Raw genomic sequence first — 27998 nt, forward strand, 5'->3', positions numbered from 1 at the left:
CGCAGTGGTTAAGAATCCGCCTGTCAATGCAGGGGACATGGATTCGAGACCTGGTCCGGGAAGATACCACATGCCACGGAGCAACTAAGCCCGTGCATCACGACTACTGAGCCTGTGCTCTACAGCCTGTGAGCCACAACTACTGAAGCCCATGTGCCACAACTACTGAAGTCCGCATGCCTAGAGCCCGTGCTCCGCAACAAGAGAAGCCACCGCAGTGAGAAGCCCACGCACCGCAACGAAGAGTAGCCCCCGCTCTCAGTAACTAGAGAAAACTCGCGTGCAACAGTGAAGACTCAATGCAACCAAAAATTAAATAAATGAATAAATAAATTTATTTTTAAAAAAATCAAGGGGGAACCCCAGAACTCTCCCTGTTCTTAGGAAGACATTCCCTTGACCCTCACTTACCTAAACACTCACAGCTATCTACCACTTCCTGCCTTGGGAACATCAAGGCTATTTTCATTGGGGCTCAGCTTTTATAGTCATGAGACTACACCACCAAGTACTCCAGTTTACTATAAGTTTTTGCTGCCTCCAATTCACTACTTCCCTCTATTACCTTATTTATAGCTCCTAACTCACTGTCACTCTCTCTGATACCACCCCATCATAATTCTTAGTGATTTCAACATTCATGGGGATGATCCTTCCAATACACTCATTCTACCTTTTCTCCAACTGTCTTCTCCTACCTCAATTTCTGAAACCCCTTCTTAATCTCAACTTCCTCATCCTACTTTCTTTCCACCACTCATCTTTTCAGAACATTCCCTTTAGACTCCAACAATCCTTTGACATCTCAAAAACCCTTCAATCCACCTATGCTACCACCCTGTTCACTAGTGGATATTCTCTCTCTCCTTATTCAGTTTAAATCCCATAGTCAATTATTATTATACTTACTCCACTGCATTTACCTTAAACTCCCTTGCCACCACCCCATTCCCAACTCTCCACCAAAACCTGTTTAAATTCAGCTCTCTACCTATACCGCTCCAGTTGAATGGGGCTGGAGAGGCAACTGGTAACTATAACTATTCTCATTCAAAAATTATCATCTGTAACCTCAAGCAGTTCCTTTATGCCACCTGACAATGATCATGTATTTCCAGAGTCCCTTCTCAATCCTATTTCACTGTTTAACTACAGGCAGTCCCCACTTTACCACATTATCACAGGCAGTAAAATTGACCATGCAAGCTGAAAGTATGCAAAGTGATCTTAATAATCAATGGGGAAAATTACAACTGCACCATGACCTTCAAAAGTTTTTGTCAAACTACTGAAACTCTCTTGTTATTTATAAATGTGTAGGGGAACTAAAAAATAAAACTATGATCTATATAGTACACTCTAATTTAAAACATTAGAAACATCAAAGGACTTCCCTAGTGGAGCAGTGGTTAAGAATCTGCCGGCAATGCAGGGGACACGGGTTCGAGCCCTGGTCTGGGAAGATCCCACATGCTGTGGGGCAACTAAGCCCGTGTGCCAAAACTACTGAGCCTGCGCTCTAGAGCCTGTGGGCCCCAACTATTGAAGCCCACATGCCTAGAGCCCATGCTCCACAAGAGAAGCCACCCCAATAAGAAGCCTGTGCACCACAACGAAGAGTAGCCCCTGCTCGCCGCAACTAGAGAAAGCCCTCGTGCAGCAACGAAGACCCAACACAGCCAAAATTTAATTAATTAATTAATTAATTATTTTAAAAAAAGAGAAACATCAAGAATTAGAATATTTAAAAGAACTAGTGTTTTGTTTCTTTGTAAATTGTATCTTATATATCATAAATTTTATATATGCTTCAAAATCTGTCAGCACAAAACTCTCCCAATAGAAGAAAAGGAATCGAGTATAAAATGTTTCCCATATACTTTCAAAACTTCTAAAAGAGCCTATTTTCCCTGGTCACCACATTAACTATGAAAATGGACAATGACATTTTCCCTCTAAAATTACTGACAATATAATCCCCATCTCTAGAAAAAGCCTTTGTTCAACTAATGAATAAGCCCTCATTGAGATGCTAAATCATAGGATGCAACTGTAGTTCCCCTGAAAAGGCCAAACAGCATATTCTTTCACAAAGAATGAGTCATTGGCGTAGAATATTCAGCTTATTTAAAACAAAGATCAGCTTTAAATCTAAGGCCTTTCTTCCAGTTCCTCTGCATGCCAACCTCTTGCTTCTGTTTTGTTGTAGGAAGCACAGATATAAATAATACATATACTGTGATACCACCTCAAGCAGGAAATAGCTCTAGTTAACTCTCAATCATCCACTCCAGGAAGGGGGAATATTTACAGTACAGATCATCTGCCCAACAGATGTGTAAAACACCCACTTCTCACTACAGACTAACTAGACTAGACTTTATCTCCTCACTACTCCCAGCAAGCCATCCCTCCCTCAACGTGACTGCCAGGTTAGGAATTTGACTGCAGAGTCCAAAGCTTTAGCTATGAGATAACTCTCTAACCATCAAAACTTTGTGTAATTCCTCCAATGACACACTATGACTCACTAAATTCAATCAAATGTCCCAACTTTTATGATATTCATTGAATTTAAAAGACAGTGGTTCCACAGACAGATACTGTGCCAAAAGTTGGTTTGCTAGGTATCTGAAGGGTAGGTAGGTTGGGTCCTTGCCCATGAAAATGCCACTGACTCCCAAAGTTGCCAAAAATCCACAAGGATTCATTGAGACAGTAAAAAGACGAGCAGACTTTTTGTTTTCTTTAAGGAGAGATGATGGGTGTGGAGGAATGGACAGATGGGTCAAGCAGCCCCCAAATACCCTTCCCCCTTCCAATTGCAGTGGACAGAGGACCCTTTCTCCCTAGTGCCCCTTCCCCGATCCCCCACAACCAGTCTCTGTTTGGGAAGGGTAGGGAGAGCAGGGAGAGAAGGGCATAGTATGAAGGACAGTAAGCTAAAGATGGTCCCCTTTTCAACATGCACTCACAACCCTGCTCTCACAGGAAACAGAAACTCAGAGCTGGTCCAGGCATGTCCCTTCCCACCCTTGTTTTTTAAGAAAGGTTAGTGTTGGGGGCCAAGGGGATCACGGGTATCAGGTCAATAGGAGAAATGTTGCTCTATTATTCTGATCAGGAGACTGTAAAGTGCGTTAGGACAGAAACTTTGCCCTGTTCATCACTGTATCCAATGTATCTGAAAATGTCTTGTACAGATTAGACACGCAAATGATAAATAAAATAAATTTATTAATAAAAAAAATGATAAGACCTAAAGGGCTATTCACCAAAATGCTAATGGTGGTGGATACACTTCATCTTCTACTTAATTCACAAGCAAAAATATCTATTTTATATAGTCATTTGATAATCAGAAAAGCCAAAAATATTTCCAGCTTTAGAGGAAAAGTAGTTTGGAATCATCAAATTTTAGAAGAAATAAGAAGTATTAATGATCTACATACTTACTTTATAACATGAGGACAATGACACCCAGAAAAGGGAAAGTTACTTACTTGCATAAGGTCACAAAGCTATTCTCAAACTTCATCCTGATTTCCCTTCAAACTACTTTCTCATACAAATGCCATGCCTCAGTTCTGACACATTACCTCTTGTGCTTTTTCCTTACCATGTCTCCCACTAACTTGTGTGATCTTAAGCAAATGAATTAAACTCTGCAACAGTTTTAACTAGTTGATCTACAAGGTCACCTTTTTTAAAATTTTTTTTCATTTTTTGGCTGTGCCACGCAGCATGTGGGATCTTAGTTCCCTGACCAGGGATCAAACCCACACCCCCTGCATTGGTAGCGCAGAGTCTTAACCACTAGACCGCCAGGAAAGTCCCCTACAAGGTTGCCTTTAAGTCCATGATTCTGCAGGGGAACAAAATTTGCCACCCCATGTCTCTCTCTGGCATAAGGATTATTTTAGACTGATTATTTTTAAGAAACAGAAGACTGAGGAAGTCTTTCTTTTTACCTGCCCTTTAACTGCCTAGAAGAATTTAGATAAAGGGCTTGGTTCAGGAACAGCACTATCAACAGAGAGATCTACAAAGAAAATGGGCTAGGTGTGGTAGGAGGAACTTGGCAGGTCCTGGAGACCAAGTCCTCTCTGTGTCCGCCTTGTCCCTGCATGGCAGAGCAAACATTTGTTTACCCAACATTTGCTTTTCCATCTTCCTGTAATTGTTTTCCTCCCCCTTGAAGTACCAAACCCCTAGCCCCTCCTCCTTCAAATGCCATATAAACCTCAATTGCCTAACTGGGGCCTCATTTTTCTGATGGAGACCTCGTACATACATAATTAAATTTGATTTTCTCCTTTTAATCTGTCTCATGTCAATTTAATTCTTAGACCAGCTAGAAGAACCTAAAAAGGGCAGAGGGCAATTTTTTCCTTCCCCAGCAATTCTAAGCCTCTACAGTTGCTGAAAGCAGTAAAATCCACATCAGTGAATTCCTAGTCTAATGAATATAAATATAAGATAACAAGGTTGCTTACGGAGATGATCTAATCTCCAAAGTTATAAACCATGAACAGAATTTAACATTTTTATAATCTTGTATCACAATGTAAAGCAGCTCTTTGCAGGGCCCAAGTCCTAGACCAATGTCCTCAGACACACCCACAAGGTCGCTAGCATAAACGTCAAGCATTGAATTGTGCTAGAAGAGATGTGAAAGACCTAGTTTTAGCGCCTCTTATCCCTAGTACATACACACATATATACTCAATGCTACTTCTAGTTTTTCTGTAACTCATCACTCATAAAAGTTGAACCTAAAATGTAAATTTACTCTATTTTTCAGTAGGGAAGATAGCCACACTTCTGCAAACTCAACAATGATACCAAAAATAAAGCCTTAGCTTTCTCCTAATCTTTTTTTTATCTTCACAATAATTGTCTTTACCATCATTAAGTTCCTTGACTTTAGCCACCTTTAAACAAGTCTCTACTAATTTACGATGTAACTAAAAAGTACTGGAGTAAAAGCCAGGAAACATGGATCCTTGCCTTGAAAATATCTTGCCCAAGTTGCTTAAGACTCTTTAGGCTTCAGTTTCCATCATCTTCAAACTTAGCGTTTAGAACTAATTCTAGTCCCTTTTGCAATCGTAATAAAGTTACAGAATTCTATTGAATTCAGAACTACATCAATCTTCTGGTCTATTCCAAAAAACTCTATTTTCCATGAACAGTTTGCTGATGAGGTATGATGAAGAAACAATGCCCCCCAAAAGAAAATCCCTATTTTTTAAATGCATATGCTTGTGAAGTCTTAATTTAAAACTTTCAAATTCATTCTTCTTACTACCACATCAAATGTCTATAAACTTTTTCCAAACTCTCAAAACATATGACTTGACAGTATAATGACAACTTATTAAAAACTGCATCTTCAATGCAATATTCAGATGAACAATTAATTAATTTTCTTATTCAATCTGTTTGTAAAAACATCTCAAACACTGCAAAACACAATCAAGAGGTGATATTTCTCGGAAAAAAAGAATAAAATTTCCAAATATAATTTTACTTTCTAGGATGAGTTTTAAAGCTGTTTTACAATATAAGAGCTTTGTTATTTTAAAATAATCTTATGTTTCTGAAATGATCATTATGCAGCCAAAATATTTTCTATTTATGTTTTTAAAATAAATATATACATAAATATATATTGGGTTGGCCAAAAAGTTCATTCAGGGTTTTCCGTAACATCTTACGGAAAACCCTGAATGAATTTTTGGGCCAACCCGATACATATGGTAACCAATCAGAAAACGTCTTGATCTAAAGTGTTCGCAACTTGAGTCTTATTTACATAAATAAAACAAAATAAACTTTGATTGTATAATATGAAAGGGCTGGGCATATTTTCTCCAAATTCTGCAAAAAGAATTAAACCCCTCACTGTCTCTTTCTAATCTGTTTTTTTAAATGTTTTCCCAATTAAATATCTCACATTTCTAATTAAATATTTTTCAAATAGCTACCACTTCTCACAGGCTTCTCAACTTTTCTTCATTTGTGCCTGTGAACTATTTGGAGAAACTATATTTCCCTAGAGATTAACTCAGAAAAAAGAAAGCAAAAACAGAGTCAACAATGCCACTAAATTCTTATATTTCTTTTAAATACTGTCACTTTGCTTAAGAAAATTAAGTATTTAACATCAATGCTAAGTAAAACATGTGAATTAAAACATACAGTATAGAAATTAACCAATAAACCTGTATATCCTATGGGAGTTCTGAAGTCATGGGCACTTCCTATCATAGTCTTAAGCCATTCTGCTACTGAATTCTCAATCAGAACACTCCATTCCTTAATCTTTCCAAGTGTCTACCACAGTTTGTCACAACTCCATACACATAAGCACATTTCCAAGCTCAGACTGGACCTTAAGCACATATAGAAACTTTCCACGATAATCCTCAGAATTTCCTTGTACCTCTGGAAGGAAAATGTGACAATCTAACAATGTCAGATTTGAACAATGCTAGTCATTATCAATACTTTCCAATTCAATTCTTCCTTTCCTCTTTTCCTTCTATCCTTTATCCCTCCTTTCCACTAACAGTGACACAAAAGGAGTTGGAAGTCTTTTTTTTTTTTTTTTTTTTTTTTTTTTGTGGTACACGGGCCTCTCACTGCTGTGGCCTCTTCCGTTAAGGAGCACAGGCTTAGGACGCTGAGGCCCAGCGGGCATGGCTCACGGGCCCAGCCGCTCCGGGGCACGTGGGATCTTCCCGGTCCAGGGCACGAACCCGTGTCCCCTGCATCGGCAGGCGGATTCTCAACCACTGCGCCACCAGGGAAGCCCCGGAGTTGGAAGTCTTAGTGACTATGACAAAACTCATTTACATCCACAACTTCAAAAACACAATATGAAACTAACTGATTTTTTTTAAGGTTTATTAAAAGCAATATCCTGAAGTTTCACAAATGAAGAGGCTTCTACCAGAAGGAGGCCTTCACTTGAAATGGTTAAGTAAAATTTAACAGTCTCAATTTTTCAGAGCAAGAAATAAGGGGTCTTCCCACTGAAGCACAAGAGAAAAAAAGCAATAAGTACAGTTACAGCTAGCACACAGGCTAAAAGTAAGAGTAGCCTACTATTGATACAATACTATGAGGCACAGGCAAATTCAAGCTCTCTGGGCTTTCCTATACCACCCAAAGGAAAATAAATAATCTGAAGTGAAAGAATAAACCTAAACACTCTTACTCTGCAGCTTCATGTATTTACTTAAAATATCTTTTAGTTCAGAAACAAAATATTTCTTTATAAGTACAGCATGGGAAAATTGCTTAGACGTTTGCCTCTCAGAAAGGTAATATACAAAAGGTGCAAAGGTCCACTATTTACAACTAATGATTCCAAGCAATCATACAGTCAGTCATTCCTAAAAGCTATTCATATTACTAAGACTAGCAGTATAGTTTATGGGACAATGTTTTTCCCAGTTTCTTTAAAATAAACTGGGCCAAGAGGCAGAGGACTAAATGGTATTCTTACCCTGTCATAATTGTTCACACTTCTATGTTCTAGAAGAGAGTGTTTTTTACCACCTAAGTATAGATTGAACAAGTATGAATTTTAAGCTGATAACTACATGTAGTTATCACCTTCACATCTAACTAGATATCAAAGCATCTAGAAGTTATTAAATATTTTCACTGAAAACTGTCTCTATGTTCTGGTACAGCATCAGAAGCCATTCCCTAAGGTTCTCCAGAATATCAGTATCATTTTCCATGGTGGTTTCATATATTCATGCCTAGAGTTGCAAAAACAGTATTAAGATGAGGGTAGCCAAACTCTCATCAGGATTCCTATCCAAAGTTGGCGTGCCTCCCCTGTCATTTGCTTCCACTGAAAATAACAAATACAGGGACACCAAATTCACTCAAGCATATACACAATGATCTAAACAGCCATGCAATACTTTAGCTGTAAAAATAAATTATTGGCACCTAAGCAAATTATATGAAAATAATAATAATATTATTATTAAATAATAAAGGGACATCCTCTCCCTTTTAATTAGTCGTGAAATAAAGCATCCATTGCTAGATATGTTAGGGAAAGAATTTGGCTCTAAACAGCAATAGATGCAAATGTGTGATTTCAGGGAGGCTTACAGATTTCAGAAAAGACCCAAAAATCCTTGGAATAATGGCAGTGAGAATTTACAGCTTTCTTTCAGGAGTGAAGCAGAAGACACATGGTTAAGAACACGAGATCCACAATCAAGTGACATAAGTTTTCTAGGGCTTAGTTTCCTCATCTATGAAGTGGGGATAATAGTGTGCCTATATACCTCACAGGGTTATTGTGAAGATTAAACAAAATAATTTAAGCAAAGAACTTTATATGGTGCTGGTTATACATCAAAGAGAAATAACTACTTGTACTACCACTAATACTATTAGAACCTTAGGTATTCTACACAGAGAGGTTAAAGGGCCAATTAAAAGTAAATTTAGGGCTTCCCTGCTGGTGCAGTGGTTGAGAGTCCACCTGCCGATGCAGGGGACACGGGTTCCTGCCCCGGTCCGGGAGGATCCCGCATGCCACGGAGCGGCTGGGCCCGTGAGCCGTGGCCGCTGAGCCTGCGCTCCGCAACGGGAGAGAGGCCACAACAGTGAGAGGTCCACGTACCGCAAAATAAATAAATAAATTTAATCTAGACAAATACCATGTGGTTTCACTTACATATGGAATCTTTAAAAAAAAAAAACAAAACAAAACAGAAACCGAGTCATAGATACAGAGAACCAGTGGTTGCCAAAGGGAAGGGGAGTAGGAGACTGGGCGAAATAGGTCAAGGAGATTAAAAGACACAAACTTCCAATTATAAAATAAGTCGTGGGGAGGTAACATACAGCATAAGGAATACAGTCAATAATACTGTAATAATTTTGTATGGTGACAGATGTTACCAGACTTATCGTGGTGATCATTTCATAATGTATTTAAATGTCAAGTCACTAAGTTGCACACCTGAAGCTAACATAATATTGTATGTCAACTATATTTCAATTTAAGAAAAGTAAATTTATCTAGCCATCCTCTAGAAGAGCGGTAGGCAAACAACAGCCTGCTAGATATGAGTCCTTTTGTTTGGCATGAAAGCTAAAGATGGTTTTTACATTTTCAAATGGTGGGAAAAAATTAAAAGAATAATATTTTGTGTCATGTTAAGATTACATGAAATTCAAATTTAAGTGTCAGTAAGTTTTATTGGAACATAGCCATGCTCGTTCATTTACATGTTTCCTATTGCTGTTTTCATACTACAATGGCAGAATTCAGCTGCAACAGAGCAAATATGGTCCACAAAGACAAATTATTTACTATCTGGACCTTTAGAGAAAAAGTTTGCCAACCCTTGGTCTAGAATCTAGACTAGAGCAACTATTTAAAAACTAAATGGTTAATACATGGGTGCTTTCCTTTTGTAGTTAACAGATTTTCCGATAGTTTTTCAAAAGTAATTGTCTAAATCTGCAAGCACTAAAAATTCTGTTTAAGGCAATTGCTTCCCATACTCTTATCCTCATATCATTACATTTCCATTTACCAGAAGAAGTTACAAACAAAACCACTCTAAACATTGTTGTTTTTAGGCTCTAATACCACTACTGGCATGTAATAACAAGCAGAATGTGAAAAGATCTCCTTACCATGAATATATGTTTACCAAGTAAGAGTTAAGCACTGAAATCAATGGTAAAGTTAAATGCCAAAAGGAACAGAAAGCTAAGTTGCATCCAATGTCACTGATTCTGCAAGCTAACTCATCACCTTTGGGGAAAAAGAAAAGGCTGAAATAAAGGGAGATTTTTGAAAATTACTATAAGATACAAAGTGAAAGAAATGCAATTATATGATGAGGAAGAAACAGAAGTATGAAAAAAGAGCAGAACATTCTTAAACTACATACAAGTAGATAAGAGAAGAAAGGAAACGGGAGAGAAGACAAAACAACAGAAATCATAAAAGGCAAAATAAACACAGTTGAAGATACTTATAAGACATACAAAGTGAAGGAAAATGTTTGATTACAGTATCACGGGAAGGAAATCATCAGTTCAAAATCTGTCAATCATTTCTTCCTCTCCTTTCTTTCCCAAAGGTCTTGCTTGATTTTGAGAAAACATTATAGGGAAAATGTTGCAGGACTTTATTAAGTATCAGTGAAGAAACTGCTGCAGAGATAAATGATATCTCAAATGTTAAAGGAGCAAAAGAAACAGAAACTGCAGTTGGAGAACTTACACACCCTGATAGAGGAGGTAAACCTGCAAAATGATTAAATTACTCAGAAAATTACAAAGTAACATACAAATGAAGTAGATGATAATTCTACTGGCAGAAAGAAAGGAAGGCAAAGGAATTCATACTCTAGCTTGTGAAGAAAGACTGTAGCTTGGAGCTTGAGGAGAGTCTAAAATACCAGGAGGGGAAATTGGAAAAGGAATCAAATAGGGATGAGCAAAAATGTACACAAGTAGCATTAACGAATTTATGATTTAACAAGTAGCCAAAATCATAAATGTATTCTATCTAGAACAATTATGCTATTTTCTATAGTAATCGAGCATTAGAGATGACAAGCAAGTCGGACAGACTTAAGTACAGAAACGGTCAGAGCTGATAAAGCAAGAAGTCGACATGGTTAACACTTTCCAGTACATTACCTGGGGTGAGAACGAAATTACTGACAACAAATTTCTATATATAGAAAGGAAAATGAAGCCTGGAAGCTGCCAAATAAGGAAAATAGGCAAAAATTGATAGACTACTCTTACTACAGTCAAAAATAAAATATGAGTATTCAAGAGGCCTGTGAATTAGAGGAATGCATTTCTGGGTCATTTCATTACAGCATTCTCGTGATTAAATGACTATGGATATACAGACAATGGTAGAATGAAAAGGGGAAGTCTAAATACATTTTCTATTCTTAAAACACAGAAAAAGAACCCTCCCAACAAATTACCATCACATAAAGACCACGGTCGAGAACAAAATCCATAAAGATAAATCTGAAGTCTTACCAAGGGGAAGTCATTTCAAGATTCCAAAAAGAAATACTCAAAAGGCTTAGAAATTACAAAAATATCTAAAATATTCTTTAAATACTATGCAAATATCCACACTGAAATTTACATAAGATGATGCTTCAGTAGGCCACACACACAAAGGTGTTATAGCATTAAATGACTGGATGATATCACAATATAGAATTTCCAGTTCAATCGGAGTTGGTTGACTCATAGTTCAAATAGAATTGGTTGTAGCATATCAACAAAGTAGTACCGGCACAGACTGACAATGATATTGTCTCAACGACATAGATCTATTCTTTAATTGAGATTTTAGTTGTGAAACTATTTTCTAGCCTGATTAACAGCTTAGGAAAGAAAACAGCTCAGGTTTCATTTGTCTCCACATAGTTTTAACTATTTATATACTCTTTGCAAAATTTAAGTACTTACTAATATCATCTTCATGATAAATGACAGAGTGAAATGGCAGAGTGCGGTCTTTAATATATCTCTCTGCTGGCTCAACATAAAATGTGCCACCACGAGTCTGAATGAATCCTTCAAATCTTCCATCAACAACAGACCCATGGCTAAAACTTCCTTCTTCACCTATTAATGAAAGCCACAAACTCTTAAAAATTTGATTTGCACATGAATGTTAAATTCATTCTCCTTTATAAAGCCATTCTTATGTATGGAGAAAAAAAACTAAATACAAATTTACCGGGGAAATTAATTTTCACATGAAACGTATCAACCTGAATGTGAACAACAACTGGAACTTAGTTAAAATATATACAGTATATATATAGTAACAACAATGAAAAATGGAACATCTGTCTTGCTGACTATCAAATTCCCAGAACCTAGCACAGTGCCTGGCATGCATGCAATAGTCATTCAAAAAAATGACTTAAATAAACTTAGAGGCAAGCAGATACACTGATAAAATATACACTTTCAAAATAAAGATATTAAAGTATCTTTTGAAATTCTACTCTAATTGCCATAAGAAAAAAAGTTCCTTTCCCACCTAATATATTCTGCACGAACCTTTTAGCTTCCTTACCACCAGTAGGTTTTACAAATACATTTAAAAAAATAAGACAGTATTAAATATTTCAGAAGCAATTTGAACAAAATATGCCAACAATTCTTTCTGAGATATTGGAAAAATGTTCATGATAGTATCCCATCAATTATACTTCTTTAGGGAAAGAAAATTATAAGAAAAAAGGTAGTTTTGTTTTTTAATACAGTCATAAAGAAAAGCTGAGTACCAAATATCAAATGATAAGAAGAGGTGGGTAGTTAGGCGAGGGCTTTAAAAGTTAAATTTGCCATTCAAAAATTTCTCATTAAAACAAAAATCAGGCTTTCTGCAATTTCTAAGTTGTAGATTAACAGTAATTAGTTGACTTTAAGTTAATCATAGACTGAAGCTAAGTCCAAGACATTTGTATTTTAAATGATATGATGTTTATCTGCAAACTCATTTATAGTCTTGTAGGCTTTTTGACTATCACCTACCAAAAAAAAGGGGGGGGGGTACTGGGAGACTACTAAGTTACTTGCCCAGCAAGATAAATGATCAAGAAAATAACAGAAAACTATAATCTAACATTAGAAATCTCGACCTATGGAAAAACACTTTCCTTTTCCATTAAAGAATTATAAGAATACAAAAAAACTTTTAATTTTTTAACTATGCTTGATCTACAAATAAGAAATTTTAAGTACAGAAATGTCTCATTTACCGATCATCATAAAAAAAAATAAGAAACCTTTCTCAAAGCATTTTTCAAGTCAGGATTTTGAATGGAAATCTCTCTAATATGTAGAAATAAAATTTAACTTTCAGTTAACTTTAATAACTCTTAATAAATAGGATCATCTTGAGTATTTATTAACGTACAGTTATAACTCAATGATATTTTGCCCCTAATACCTACAGAAGACTTTGCTTTTTTAACTTTTTTACGACTTCCATCAATTGTTCTGTTCTCCCTACACTACTAAGCTGACAGATGTAATTTTCTATTGGGCTAATAAGTGTGCCCCCCATCTCCCTGATACCTTTTTAAATCTGGTGTAGTAAGAGAAATTCATTAGAATTGTGAACAAAAAGTAAATAGATCCAGAGGAAGGAAGGCCCTGGGAGGATTTTCCTATGAATGACTTTGTCACATTATTTTTGGCTATTAAGATAATCTTTACAGTTCGTTATAAAACATAGTTAAGTTACTGTTAATTCCTTGCTTGGAAGATCAGAAAATTATATAAATCATTAAAATTTTTTTAAAAACCTAACAGTTTGGAGGTAATGAGAGTCAAAACTTCATACCTTTCAGAAGTCAGACGCTGCATAATTCAATACTAAACATATATGTAAAGGTTGATCGAAGAATTACTTCATTCTTCAAAGCCCATTGCTCTTCACAATACACTCAAATCTCCCCAGGATTTACCCCATCTTTCTGAAATATTTGCCTATACTTCAAAATGCATATATTTCCTTGTATAGAAAAAAATTAAACACAGTTCTTTTAAGGTTCAACTTACCATAAATATGTCCAGTGTAAATATGCGAGGTATCATAATCAAGTACCGTATTTGATGTTTCCACCCTAAATTCATCACTGAAAAGGGAAGTGTCCCTCTTCATTCGTAGGTTGAAATGTCTGCAAACAGGGTAGGAAAGGAAAAAAATGAAATTAAAAGGATCCACATTTAAACAATTATTTTTTTAATTAAAAAAAAGCTGCAAAATGTGGATTGTTTCACACAATTTGTCTATTTGGGAAATAACTGGCTAAGATTTTCTTATAAAAATTCTGCTCTAAAATTCAAGCTAACACTGTGATACAACTCACATACAATTAAACAGTAATCATCTAGGGATATATTAAAAAAATAAATGCCTACAGACTGATTCTCACATGGTGAAACAAGATCATTCCAACAGCAACTAAGTTACTTGAAGATAAAAGCAAGCTTCTTGACCCAATTATTGTTAATTCACCACTACTTGTCTCCCCTCTCTAGTAATTCCACAGCTTTTCCATTTTCCCCTATAATTCACAACTCAGATAAGAGAATACATAAGGAAATGCCATCTAATTAGATACTTAACATCTCTTTTCAGACAAGCAAGTATGCGTGCTCTTTCTTTCGCACACAGACACACACATACAGAAAGACAGACACACATACACAGAAAACTTCACAACTCCTTTATTTTTCCCTGGGGCATCTTCTTCTAATTCTTTTTAGACCTTTCTCAGTTCAATTTGGAGATCCCAAACCCAAAGGACCATGATATTAGCTGAAATTATACTCATTCTAACTGTCCTCTATAAAGGAAAAGGAAAGACCAATATACTGAAATAAAATTCAATAAAGAAATCTAGGGTTTTAGAATCAAACTCAGAATCAAAATCTTAAGCCTAGTAAATCCTTGCCAGCCCAGGATTCCTGTCCATTAAATGAAGATAACACATTCTATTTTCTGGAACAATTTTAAGGATTAGAGATTATAACGTATGTAAAGTCATTAACACAGTACCTGGCACAAAGGAGATGTAAAGGGTAGTAAAGTAGCTATCACTACCTAACTTTAAAAACTATATCAAGTCTCCTTTATAACTGCCATAAAGGTCTGCATATAACACAACTTCTACTCAGTGAATATGAACCAAAGTCTTTAATTAGCCAACCCCCAAATGTTAGTAGGATGTGGAATAATTTGAACTCTGACACATTGCTGGCGGAGGTAAAAAATGGTACAATCACTTTGGAAAACTGGCTGTTTCTTATAAAGGTAAACATACAAAAACCCTATGACCCACAATTCTATACCAAGAGAAATGAAAATATAAAATATATGTCCACACAAACAATTGGACACAAATGTCCAAAGCAGCTTTATTCATAATAGCCAAAACCTGGAAATAACCTAAATGTCTATCAGCAAGTAAAGAGAGAAAAAGGTTGTGGCTTATTCATACAGTAGCAAACTATTCAGCAATAAAATCATCAAACTACTAAAAATAGGTACTTTTATAAAACACAAAAGAATGCACACAGTATATATAATTCCATATATATGTAATTCTAGAATAGGCAAAATCTATCTCTAGTGACAGAAAGCAGATTAGTAGTTGCCTGGGATGGAGAGACTAAGAGCAAAAGGGAATGAAGGAATTTTTTGCTCTGATGGAAATGTTCTACACCTTGATTTGAATGGTGGTTCACAAGTGTATACATTTGTCAAAACTTAACTCAAACTATGCACTTGAAATGAATATATTTTATGTAAATTATACTTCAATAATGTTGATTTTAAAGAAAAAAATCAAATCATTTTTCAAGTAAATAGGGGTCAACAGTTGGGTATAATAACCATTACCTTCATAGTGTCACCCTTTCTGAACACTATTTTATCTTTTTCCCTTAATTTCCTGTATTGGCAACCTTTTATTTTGCAGCTGCATTCATTTCCACTTGCCTAAACCTCTCACCAAAAAACTCCTAGGGCTTCCCAACTACTGTGGCAAGGACTGTAGGCTAGGAAAGACATCCTTAGAACCTTAACGTTCCAATCTACTGCAGCAAGTAATCAACAAAGCCAAACACATATTCTAAATGGGAACTCCACAAAGTCAAAAAAAAGACAATCCTCAACAAACAGGAATCTTTCCTGAATTCTTATTGTATATCCTTTTCATAAAATTCCTTTTAACCAACTAACAGACATGAAATTCTTGATCATAAATGTGAGTATAAATACACACATTATTTTTTAAAGGATCACATTTTGGAAAATCATTAATTTATCATTATATACACTTTTAATTTACTATATAAATACCACCTCTAAAAGAGCATCTTTGTTAAACAGACTAAACAGTAAAAATCCAAGGGCTTAATTTGTTTGTCATTCAGGATTTATTATTCAGCAAAACTGTTTTACCTTAAAATTATTATAAGCAGCAGCGTTAGTACTCTATATCTCCCTCCCACCAAATGGTAAAAGCTTCAGAAAGGACATTTAAGTTCAATATGAGAACAATCTATGCTGCAATCCCTACTCAAAACAATAGTTTTATATCACTTTACGTGTCTATGTAGATAGCAATCCTAGAGGGATGTTGTAACAGAGAGAATTTAAGAACACTTGAAGTAGGCGCCTTCTAATCTTGATATTGATTTCATAAGAAAATCATCTCATATATACAAAACATTATTCTCACTATTGATTTAAATTGGATTGAAACCACATATAAAATCAGTTTTCAATTATGCACAGTCAAGAAGCAACACAGATAATAAAACAAAAAATCAAATTTACATCATACCCCCAAGATGCACTGCTCTATTAATATCAAAATTAATGTGCCTCTGAAACCTATATAAACAAAGAAGGAATGGAACAGGGTGAGCCTGGAAGGCAGGTAAATGGTAGAAGAAGCCAGACTGAATTAAACTCTGTCACAATCCATGAAACAGATCAACTACAAATGAATAATCAGAAGCTGGGTATATTATTCCATTAACTAAGTCATTGGATTCCAGTTCTCTAATTTTAATTCCACTACCATCTGTTTGATAGTTCATATCTTTACACTATTTTAATATTTATATAAATTGCAAATTCTTTGCAATAGTCCTGTCAGACAACACATTATAAAGTAATAATAATAATTAGCTGATGAACACATCCTACCTTCCCAATTTCTCAACAAGCCTTGAACAAAAAATCACCTGAAAATATAACCTGATTCTTTTTATTTTATTTATTTATTTTTTGGCTGCATTGGATCTTCGTTGCTGTGCGTGGGCTTTCTCTAGTTGCAGTGAGTGGTGGCTACTCCTTGTTGCGGTGCGCGGGCTTCTCATTGCAGTGGCTTCTCTTGTTGCAGAGCACGGGCTCTAGGCGCACGGGCTTCGATAGTCGTAGCTCACGGGCTCAGTTGTTGTGGCTCGCGGGCTCTAGAGCACAGGCTCAGTAGTGTGGCACACGGGCTTACTTGCTCCGCAGCATGTGGGATCTTCCCAGACCAGGGCTCGAACCCATGTCCCCTGCACTGGCAGGAGGACTCTTAACCACTGCACAACCAGGGAAGTCCCAACCTGATTCTTTAATTGCTTAAACTTTTGGCCCAAAGGTCAGAAAAACTACAGTGAACACTGCCTTATAAAAATCACTGTATTTTGGGAAAAGTTTGGTGGTTCCTCAAAAAGTTAAACAGAATTATCATATGATCCAGCAATTCTACTTCTATGTATACACCCAAAGGAATGGAAATCAGGGACTCAGATACTTGTACACCAGTGTGTGTGGCAGCATTATTCATAATAGCCAAAAGACAGAAAAAATTCTAATATTCATCAACATATAGATTTCAAGATATACGTATGGGGAATTCCCTGGTGGTCCAGTGGTTAGGGCTCCACGCTTTCACGGCCAAGGGCCCAGGTTCAATCCCCGGTCGGGGAACTAAGGTCCCATAAGCCGCATAGTGCAGCCAAAAAAAAAAAGATGTACATATGAGTGGTATATACATACAATGGATTATTCAGCCTTAAAAAGGAATGAAATTTGGATACACTACAACACAGATGAACATTAGAAACATTATGCTAAGTGAAAGGAGCCAGATGCAAAAGGCCACATATTATATGACTCTAGTTATGCAGGACCTAGAATAGGCAAATTCCTAGGGATAGAAGGTAGAACACAGGTTACCAAGGGCTGGTAGGAGGGCAGAATTGGAAGTTATTGTTTCTGCTTGGTATAATCAAAAAGCTCTAAAAATGAATCACAGTGACAGTTAGACAACACTTTGAATGTACCTAATGCCACTGAATTGTACACTTAAAAATGATTAAAATAGTAAGTTACATGTTATTTTTCCACCATAAAAATAAATAAATTTTTAAAAATCATTGTACTGGGACTTACCTGGTGGCACAGTGGTTAAGACTCCACACTCCCATTGCAGGGGGCCAGGTTTGATCCCTGGTCAGGGAACTACATCCCACATGCATGCCACAACTAAGAGTTCACATGCCACAACTAAGGAGCCTGCATGCCGCAACTAAGGAGCCCACCTGCTGCAACTAAAGGAGCCCACGTGCACCAATTAAGGCGCTGGTGAGCTGCAACTAAGGAGCCCACGAGCTACAACTAAGACCCAGCGCAACCAAATAAATAAATAAACATTTTTTTAAAAAATCATTGTATTCCCAAAAGCTAGGGTATAAAATAAAATTGTGCAGGCAGAGATACCCTTCCTAGCGGTAAAAGCCCCTAGAGAACTGGTTGAGATAGTAGTATTGTGATGATAATGATGAGATTATAACATTCTTCTTAAATTTATATAGGTTTACAGTTTTCAGAGCACTTTCACACATATTACTGCATCCCGTCCTCACAGTAACATTGCTAAGGAAGCACAATGAATATTTTTATCAAAGGGTATGACTCAGGTCACAAGACTAGAATTAGGACTAGAACTCTAGTATTTGGTTGCTGCATCTTGCTTTCAATCATACCACGAATGCCTCTCAAGCATGTGCCGGAAGCAGTCAAGCTAATATATGCTGAGTGTTGTAGCAGTCTTAATGTATGTAGTATTATCAGTCTTCACCAAGTCACCTTTTAAAATTTGAACAAATGCAAGTAAGATACAGAAGTGAAAATATAACCTTATTTGAATTTCACTGAAAATTCTACTTTACAACACCACCATAAGAAGTTCCCTTTGATTATTAATCCCGTTTTACTATGTTTCTTTCAGTAAGTTTAGTTCTCTTTTTTTATATGTGTGTATATATATATATATATATATTTTTTTTTTTTTTTTTTGGCTGTGTTGGGTCTTTGTTTCTGTGTGAGGGCTTTCTCTAGTTGTGGCAAGCAGGGGCCACTCTTCATTGCAGCGCGTGGGCCTCTCACTATCACAGCCTCTCTTGTTGCGGAGCACAGGCTCCAGACGCGCAGGCTCAGTAGTTGTGGCTCATGGGCCCAGTTGCTCTGCGGCATGTGGGATCTTCCCAGACCAGGGCTCGAACCTGTGGCCCTGCATTGGCAGGCAGATTTCTCAACCACTGTACCACCAGGGAAGCCCTCTTTATTTTTATTGTTATAATATAGTATACTGTCATCAAAGATAAACTTTAGATTTCCTCTGAGGAGGAAGATGCTCTGTATAAGGAACATCATTTGCACTGGGAATATTTTCGTACTGTTAGATTTAATCACTATGTTGATTCTATGAATCAACAGTATTTTGTCTCTCATCTTGATTATAGTAGTTCTATTATAATTCTTTACTCAGTGCCATATAGTAAAGTTATAAAGAATAGAGTAAAATTATAGGAGGGCAAAATCAACTAACAAATGACAGCAATTTGAAAAAATACACGAAACAGATTCCAAATCTCTGGCCTCAGTGCTTTGAAAATGCAGTTGTACCATGTGGTAATAATAGTTGGTTTTCCCCTCTAAGGCTTGAGAAAAGCACTCTAAATCTAAACTAAACAAACAGAGGTACCAGAACCACCTGTGGTACAGAACAACAAAATAAATTATGCTAGGATATGATTCTTTAAGTTTTTGGCTGATCGTATACCTTCTATATTAAAGAGGTACCATTCTATATATTAGAACAGTAAGAATATAAAGTGAAAAGAAGTTGCCTTTTCCCATATGATAGTTATTTAGGCTAAAGATAATATGGCCCTGACTCTCAGAAGAAAACAGCAATAGTTAAAGGTTCATCCCTTGAACTGAAGTCATATTAGGACAAAAAGCCTCGACTAATCAAGTACCTTGGTAACAGGGGGAAGAAACCTGAGAGCAAAAACCTTGCTTCCAAGTATGTCTGTAATCCAGCAGTCCCAGACAGGTCTACTGAGTCTAAATGGAACAGGTTTATGGTAGACCTGGGTAGTGATTCATAGAAATAAAACAGCACTTAATAGCCATCCCTGACATTTCTAGGTATTCTTTTCCTTGTAACATTCACCTTCTTCTTAATAAAGATGCTTGACAGACTCTCCATTCAAACTATTTTTGTAAGACAAGTTGCCAGTATTAACAGCAAATATTACTATGAGTCAAATATCTAGTTTACTTCCACTAGTATACTTTTTGAAACAGCAAAGTCCTTTTTCAAATTATCTTAAAGAAGCCACTATCCGCCTCCTCCAAAAAAAAAGGATAAAATAGAACAGGTTGGTAGAAGGGGAAAGGGCAGAGTCAGCCCACCTGCGGCCCATTGGGAAGAACCTGAGGCAACCTCCAAAGAAATTCTAGGGTTCTACAGTTTGAAAAACACAGTTCCAGGCTTTACTGATGGCCCTGAGGTAGATAGATTACCCCAAATAAGCAAAAATACATATACGAGATTCCTCAAGAGCTCCCAAAGAAGATAAAAATGAAACTAAAACTCAAGCAAAAATAAGTAAATTTATCCTGTGTAAGGAGAAGCAGGGACTTCCCTAGTGGCGCAGTGGTTAAGAATCTGCCTGCCAATGCAGGGGACACAGGTTCAACCCCTGGTCTGGGAAGATCCCATATGCCGTGGAGCAACTAAGCCCATGCGCCACAACTACTGAGCCCGTGAGCCAAAACTACTGAGCTGACGTGCCACAACTACTGAAGCCGGCGTGCCTAGAGCCCGAGCTCCGCAACAAAGAGAAGCCACCACAATGAGACGCCAGGGCACCACAACAAAGAGTAGCCCCCACTTGCCGCAACTAGAGAAAGCCCGCGTGCAGCAACGAAGACACAAGGCAGCCAAAAATAAATTAATTAAATAAATTAAATTAAAAAACAAAAGAAAAATACGTTTACACTCTTATTTCCATTCCTTTTTCAAAACAGGAGGAAGCTCAGTTTTTTAAAACTCATTCCCTCTCTTCTACATAAACCCTAGTTAGTGCTTAAAAACATGAAAAATAAAAATGATATTTCATGTTAAAATCTTATCAAAGAAGCTAAGCTCAGAGCCATCATCAACTCTCAATTTAACTTCTTCAACACAGAATTAACGTGAACACAACTCAGTTGCTATTTCTTATTTCAGTAAGTAATTCAAATAGCCAGTGTAGCCTTCAGAGTTTTAAAAAACATATTTGTTAGGCTTTTAATTTCTGTGTTTAACGAGGAATCAGGCAATCAGGCAATAACTAAGAACTGCATATCCTAGAAAATCCACTGCTGAGACAAAGAGTGGTATGAAATATACTTAAACAAAAGTATATGCTAAAGGGCACTGTACTTGATATAAAATAGGTACAAATAAATACCATTTTCCCTTAGGAAATTTTGCTCAAATCTTGTTGGAACAGATTTCAGTGTCAGGTCAGTATTGTTTTTTATTTTTTTTTCCATATCCATAACAATAGCATTTTCACACAATTCTAATTTATTCTGTTGCTCTTCTTTATGAGCTGGCATCTATCTGTGCTCCCTAGATTCTCACTGCTGTGTCTTAAAGTGTGCTGGTTTGTCTATGGAGTTAAAAGCATCCTGGGTTTCTGCTACGCTACTCATGATATGTCAAAGATAAAGTCCAAGACACTTCCTGACTAACCCAGCTCCAGTCAGGACCCAAAGAGAATACTTATGCCTTTTACAGGTTACCTGGGCCACATCCTTGATACCCTCACATTTCAGAGGCAGGGAGAACTTGAGTCTCAAACTGCAAAGAAACTTCAAATCAAATTATCTGACCATTTATTATGAACAGTTCGTAAATGTACAGTTAAGGCTATAGGAATAACTATCTTATCAAAATCAGAAAAAAGAAAACTCCAAAACATCGTACTGTACTTAGATAAAATTTTGGTATCTTCTACACTATATACAAATCACATATTAGATAGAAACAATTTCTGATTTATTCATTATGTACCTAAACAATTAAACACAGAAGCATAAAAAAGTTTATTACTGACTAGACAGTGTTTTGAGAGTTCTTTTTAATTTAGTTACTTGAATGTTACTCATATATTTTGTAGAACTTTAAAGCAGGAAGAGGCCTTAAACATTATCTCATCCAAACTTCAAGGTTTTACTAATGAGGAAGCTAAGGCTCAAAAGAATCTCTAGATAACGCATGCCAAGTCAGAAGGGAACACCATTCAGGCTCCAAATCACCACAGTACTCCTTTCTCTACCCAGTTTACAACTGTTTCAATACATATATTATACTTCCTATAAAAATCACAAGTTCTTTACTAAGTAGCTTCCTACTCAAATGCAAATCTATGAAAGGCAGTAAAGTTAGCAAAGTCATGAGAAGACCAGAAAATAAAGTTGACTGTCCAAAGTATATAATGGAAAACAAAACATGAAGGAAATGTTTAAAAATACATATACACACAAGAAAAAAAATGTTAACTTCATGATGTATATGAGTCAAATTATTATGCAATACATCTTAAATTTGTACAGTGCTATATGTCAATTATATCTCAATAAAACTGGAAGGAAAAAAAAGAGCAATGATTTTTCATGGAATTCTCAAGAATGGACATTAGGCTTAAAGAATCTCGACATTCCTTCATTTAACACTGATATTTGTAAACGTGGGATGTGATCCACCCTTTCTTATTTAGGAAACGTGGAAGCCAGGCTGAAAGAATTGTGTTCGTGTGCTTAGGCATAAAACAAACAGAAAAAAGAATGATTTTAATACTGAAAGACACATACACACACACACATACCCACACCCTAGAGAGGCTGTGCTAGTACCCAAAACCAACATTTTGTATATGGTGGAGAAGGAGAAGAAACTTAGCAAGAAATCTATAATTATATTTATCAAGGTCATTTTTGTAGGCCTATTTCAAGGAAAGGGAGAAATAAAACTATGAGATCATCACATTTTTAACTAAGGTATGTTATAAGATAGTTACAATAACCATGTTTTAGGACACAAACTCTGAGACAGTGTGAATATACAAGTATAATAATTGAGACAACAAAATTAAATTCCTGAATTCAGATCTATTCTAGAAAATGTAGTATATGTATATAGTTAATTAAACAGATTTCTGTTAAAAGTACCTAAGATAATCACTAATACACAGAATGAGATTTCCTGGGTCCAGGTCCTTTGCTGAGAGCCTCAGCTAGAAGTAAGTCCTCCTCCTTTTGAATATCTACAGCATTTTATCTGTAAAGCACCATATCACATTTTCTTCTTATACAATGACTTATGCACATCTTGCAGCTCCTATCAGAATAACTAAATAACAGCGTGTACTTGTACACTCTCTCAGTTACGCTCACACATGTACCAAAAAAAACAAAAGGAGGTAGGGATTTGGTTTTGCCATATGTTCAATATGAATTATGTAATGGAGCTAATAAAAATCTAATGATGTAATAGAAATGTGGTATCCAAACTAAAGGCAGCTAGAATCTCAACTTTTCCTTTTGGCAGTCACACGATATTTGCAATACAGCATTAAATTTACTTTGAGATAGTTACTAAAAACTTAGGAAGGCTTAATGATTGCTTATTATTTCATGGTACCAATAAAGAATAGGTAATTAAAATTTTTTCTGAGGTTAAGGGTCATAAAAATTTACATGATTTGCCATCACTAAAATTTTTATCTAGAACAGATCCTGAAATGAATTTTTTCTTCCTTCAAAACAAAGTAGATTTTATAACTTGAAAGTACTTTTTTCTATAATGATCATTGTTTTGTAATATGGAAATTAAGTAATGCATTTATTTCCATGTGCAAAATACTTTGTTTCATAGCAGTTCTTATTATCTGATTTTTTTCATCCATTAAAATCTTTCTTGAGTGTCTATAAGGGCAAATAGCAGACACTAAATAGTAGCATGTGTCTGCCTGTGAGGAAGAAAAACCAGTTACAGAAAAATAAACAAGAAATGCACCCATGAAAAGGAAGAGATACTGAACCAATGCTAAAGGCACAGGTAAGTAATTTAAAGGTTCAGAGGAAGGTGTAAATAAAGCTTCAAAGAAGTAGAACTTGAATTGTGTATTAAAAGATGATCAGAATTTAAGATAAATAATACAGGAAACAAACTGTACATGGTATATTCAGCAATGAGAAGCTCATTCTGAACGAAACAGGCACAATATGGGGAAGTGGAACAAAGTAAGTTTAGAATAGACTTGAGTTAATTTACAAAGAATCTTGAAAGCCCAGTTAAGAAATCTGGCTAACAATCATTAATTGAAGACTTTAGAGCAATAAGCTGACATGAAAAAGGAAGCATTTAAGGAAGAGTCATCTTGTAGCAGTACATAGTATAGCTTTAATGATAAATGGAATGGAAGCTGGGAAACCTATTAGGAGGCAAATAATAAATCAGGGTTACAACTGTAGAAAAAGTACAAAAGGAATAGACTTATTCATTACAGCAGGCAAGGCAGAGAATCTGACAAAGAATACTTGAAGATTTTGTATCTGAGTACTCCTAACAGACAAAGAAAAAAATAATACGGGGTCTTGAATCAGCCAGGTCCAGGTAAAATCTGTACTACGTAACTTTAAAGAAGTTATTTCACTTCTGTGAGTCTTAGTTTCCTTGGATATAAAAAGATTTACCTTGTTTGGGTGTAGAGAGATCAAAAAAGAAAATGCATATAAAGCATCCTGTACCTGGAACACAACAGGACTAAATAAATGTGATTTTTTTTTTTTTTTACCTCTCTCCCTTGGCTCCCTGTTCTTTATTCCTTAACAATTCTGTCTGAGAATTAAGCAGTACAGTAGGTCATCTGTCTACAAGTTGTCATTTTAGAGCTGATAAAATTGAGTTAATGAGAAATTAAATGACTTACTTAAGAGCCTACAACTAGCTATCTTCACTCTCGGCACCAGAGAACAGACACATAGGCCATAAAACACATAAAATGAGCTGAACCACAAACATAGACTGTTCTTTAAAGACACATCCTCTGATAATACAACAGAGGATCTGATTCATAAACCTAAAAACATTTAAATGTGACTGTTTCCTTAACAACATAAAAAGGGCAATCCATTTTAAAAGAAAACATTTTTTAATGTATACACCAAATTTCAGTGTAGGCTGAATTTCCAAATGGGGACCTTTCCATTAGAGAAGGAAATTAAGGGTATAAATTTCTTCTCTTAACATAGATTGAATACATGGGAACTTCAGACACAGTCAGCATAAATTTACTCACCTTCCATGAGCATGGAAATCTAGACGTAAAAACTGGTCCTCATGTGAAACCGCTCTTTTGGCACGCTGGTGTTTTTGGTGTAATGAATCCACATCATAAGATAATCCTTCATAATGTCTAATGTATTTATTTAAAGGATTTCCATACTGACCTATAAAAAATAAACAATTTAAATTAATGTCATCTTGTGGCCCATTCTAGTTCTAATATGATTCCATGATTATTCAAATATCTATAAATACGAAACTGTTTCACTAATCCTAGTACTTTATTTTCATATACTTTTTTTTTTTTTGGCTATGCCGTGTGGCATGCAGGATATGAGTTCCCCCACCAGGGATCGAATCTGTGCCCCCTGCAGTGGAAGCATGGAGTCTTAACCACTGGACTGCCAGGGAAGTCCCTAAAAACGTATTATAATGGGAATTTTAACCAAACACACAAGTTTTGATGTTAGCCATAGGTTTGTCTAGGATGTCCTTTATCAGGTTGACAAAGTTATCTTCTATTAATACTTTGCTGATAAAAACTATCAGGAAGAGGTGTTGACTTTTGTCACCCACTCTTTCTGCACCTGTTAAGATGATTATAATAGATAACCAACAAGGACCTACTATATAGCACAGGGAATTATACCTATAAGGGAAAGGAATCTGAAAAAATACACATATATAAAATATGTATAAATGAATCACTTTGCTGTACACCTGAAACTAACACAACATTGTAAATCAACTATACTGCAATAAAAATAAGTGAATAAAATTTTAAAGAGATGATTATATGGTTCTTTCTTTTTAGTTTATTAATATGGAAAATTAATTAACTGATTTTCATGGGCAGAGGAACTAAATAGACACTTCTCCAAAGAAGACATACAGATGGCCAACAGACACATGAAAAGATGCTCAACGTCATTAATTATTACAGAAGTGCAAATCAAAACTACAATGAGGTACTACCTCACACCAGTCAGAATGGCCATCATTAAAAAGTCTACAAATAATAAATGCTGGAGAGGGTGTGGAGAAAAAGGAACCCTCCTACACTATTGGTAGGAATGTAATTTGGTGCAGCCACCATGGAGAGCAGTATGGAGGTTCCTCAAAAAACTAAAAATAGAGTTACCATACGATCCAGCAATCTTACTCCTGGGTATACATCTGTACAAAACTATATTTCAAAATGATACATGCAGGCTTCCCTGGTGGCACAGTGGTTAAGAATCCGCCTGCCAATGCAGGGGACACGGGTTCAAGCCCTGGTCCAGGAAGATCCCACATGCTGCAGAGCAACTAAGCCCATGTTCCACAACTACCGAGCCTGCACTCTACAGCCCGTGAGCCACAGCTACCAAGCCCTCATGCTACAACTATTGGAGTCCGTGCGCCTAGAGCCCGTGCTCCACAACAAGATAAGCCACCACAATGAGAAGCCCACACACTGCAATGAAGAGTAGCCCCCATTCACCGCAACTAGAGAAAGCCCACATGCAGCAACGAAGACCCAATGCAGCCAAAAATAAATTAAATAAATTAAATAAAATTTTTAAAAAAGATACATGCACCCCCTATGTTCATAGCAGCACTATTCACAATGGCCAAGACATGGAAACAACCTAAATGTTCATCAACAAATGAATGGGTAAAGAAGATGTGGTACATATATACAACAGACTACAACTCAGCCATAAAAAAAGAACAAAATAATGCCATTTGGAGCAACATGGATGGAACTAGAGAATATCATACTAAGTGAAGTAAGTCAGCAAGAGAAAGGTAAATACCATATGGTATCACTTATATGTGGAATCTAAAATATGACACAAATGAACTTATCTGCAAAACAGAACAGACATAGAGAACAAACTTGTGGTTGCCACAGGTGGGAATGGAGGAGGGGTGGAGTGGGAGTTTGGGGTTAGCAGATGCAAACTATTACACAGAGAACAGATAAACAACAAGGTCCTCCTGTATAGCACAGGGAACTATATTCAATATCCTGTGATAAACCATAATGGAAAAGAATAAAAAAAGAATGTATATGTGTGTGTGTGTGTGTATATATATATATATATATATATATATATATATATATATATATATATATAACTGAATCACTTTGCTGTATAGCAGAAATTAACACAACATTGCAAATCAACTATACTTCAATTTTTAAAAAATTGTTCATTTTCTAATGTTAAACCAACCTTGCATTACTGATATAAATCCCACTTGAATATAGTATATTATGCTTTATAATACTGTTGGATTCAATTTGCTATAATTTTGTTTAGAGTTTTTGTTATCTATGTTCATGAGAGACACTGGTCTGTAGTTTTCTTGGACTGTCTTTGTCAAGTTTTGGTATCAGTATAAAAAAAAAGACCTTGAAAGTATTACCACTTCTTCAATTTTCTAGACAAATGTATGTAGAATTGGTATTATTTCCTCCTTAAATGTTTGATAGAATTCACCAGTGAAGCCATCTTGGCCTGGAATTTTCTTTGTGAAAGGTTATTAATGACATCAATTTGATATATAAACAGCTATTCTGGTTATCTACTTCTTGAGTGACCTTTGGTAAGAATTTGTCCATTTTACCTAAGGTGTTGAAGTTATGGAGATAAAGCTGTTCATAATATTCCCTCATTATGTTTTTTATATCTTTTGAAACTATAGTGATGTTACCTCCCTCATTCCTGATATTCGTAATCTGTATCTTCACTC

At 36.0% G+C, this 27998-nt stretch overlaps 1 protein-coding gene across 1 annotated transcript in view; it reads right to left on the bottom strand.

Moving 5' to 3' along the window:
* ADAM10 (ADAM metallopeptidase domain 10) overlaps positions 1 to 27998 on the bottom strand; it is a 110950-nt gene that overhangs the window by 56933 nt on the left and 26019 nt on the right. Inside the window, exons 2-4 of the mRNA XM_065901445.1 lie at positions 25270 to 25420; positions 13618 to 13736; positions 11506 to 11664 (exon numbers count right to left, since the gene is read on the bottom strand). Coding sequence (XP_065757517.1) covers positions 11506 to 11664; positions 13618 to 13736; positions 25270 to 25420 — 429 coding nt within the window. The remainder of the gene's footprint in view (positions 1 to 11505; positions 11665 to 13617; positions 13737 to 25269; positions 25421 to 27998) is intronic.

The sequence above is a fragment of the Phocoena phocoena genome, chromosome 2 (genome assembly GCF_963924675.1).
Source record: "Phocoena phocoena chromosome 2, mPhoPho1.1, whole genome shotgun sequence".
Lineage (NCBI taxonomy): Eukaryota > Metazoa > Chordata > Mammalia > Artiodactyla > Phocoenidae > Phocoena > Phocoena phocoena.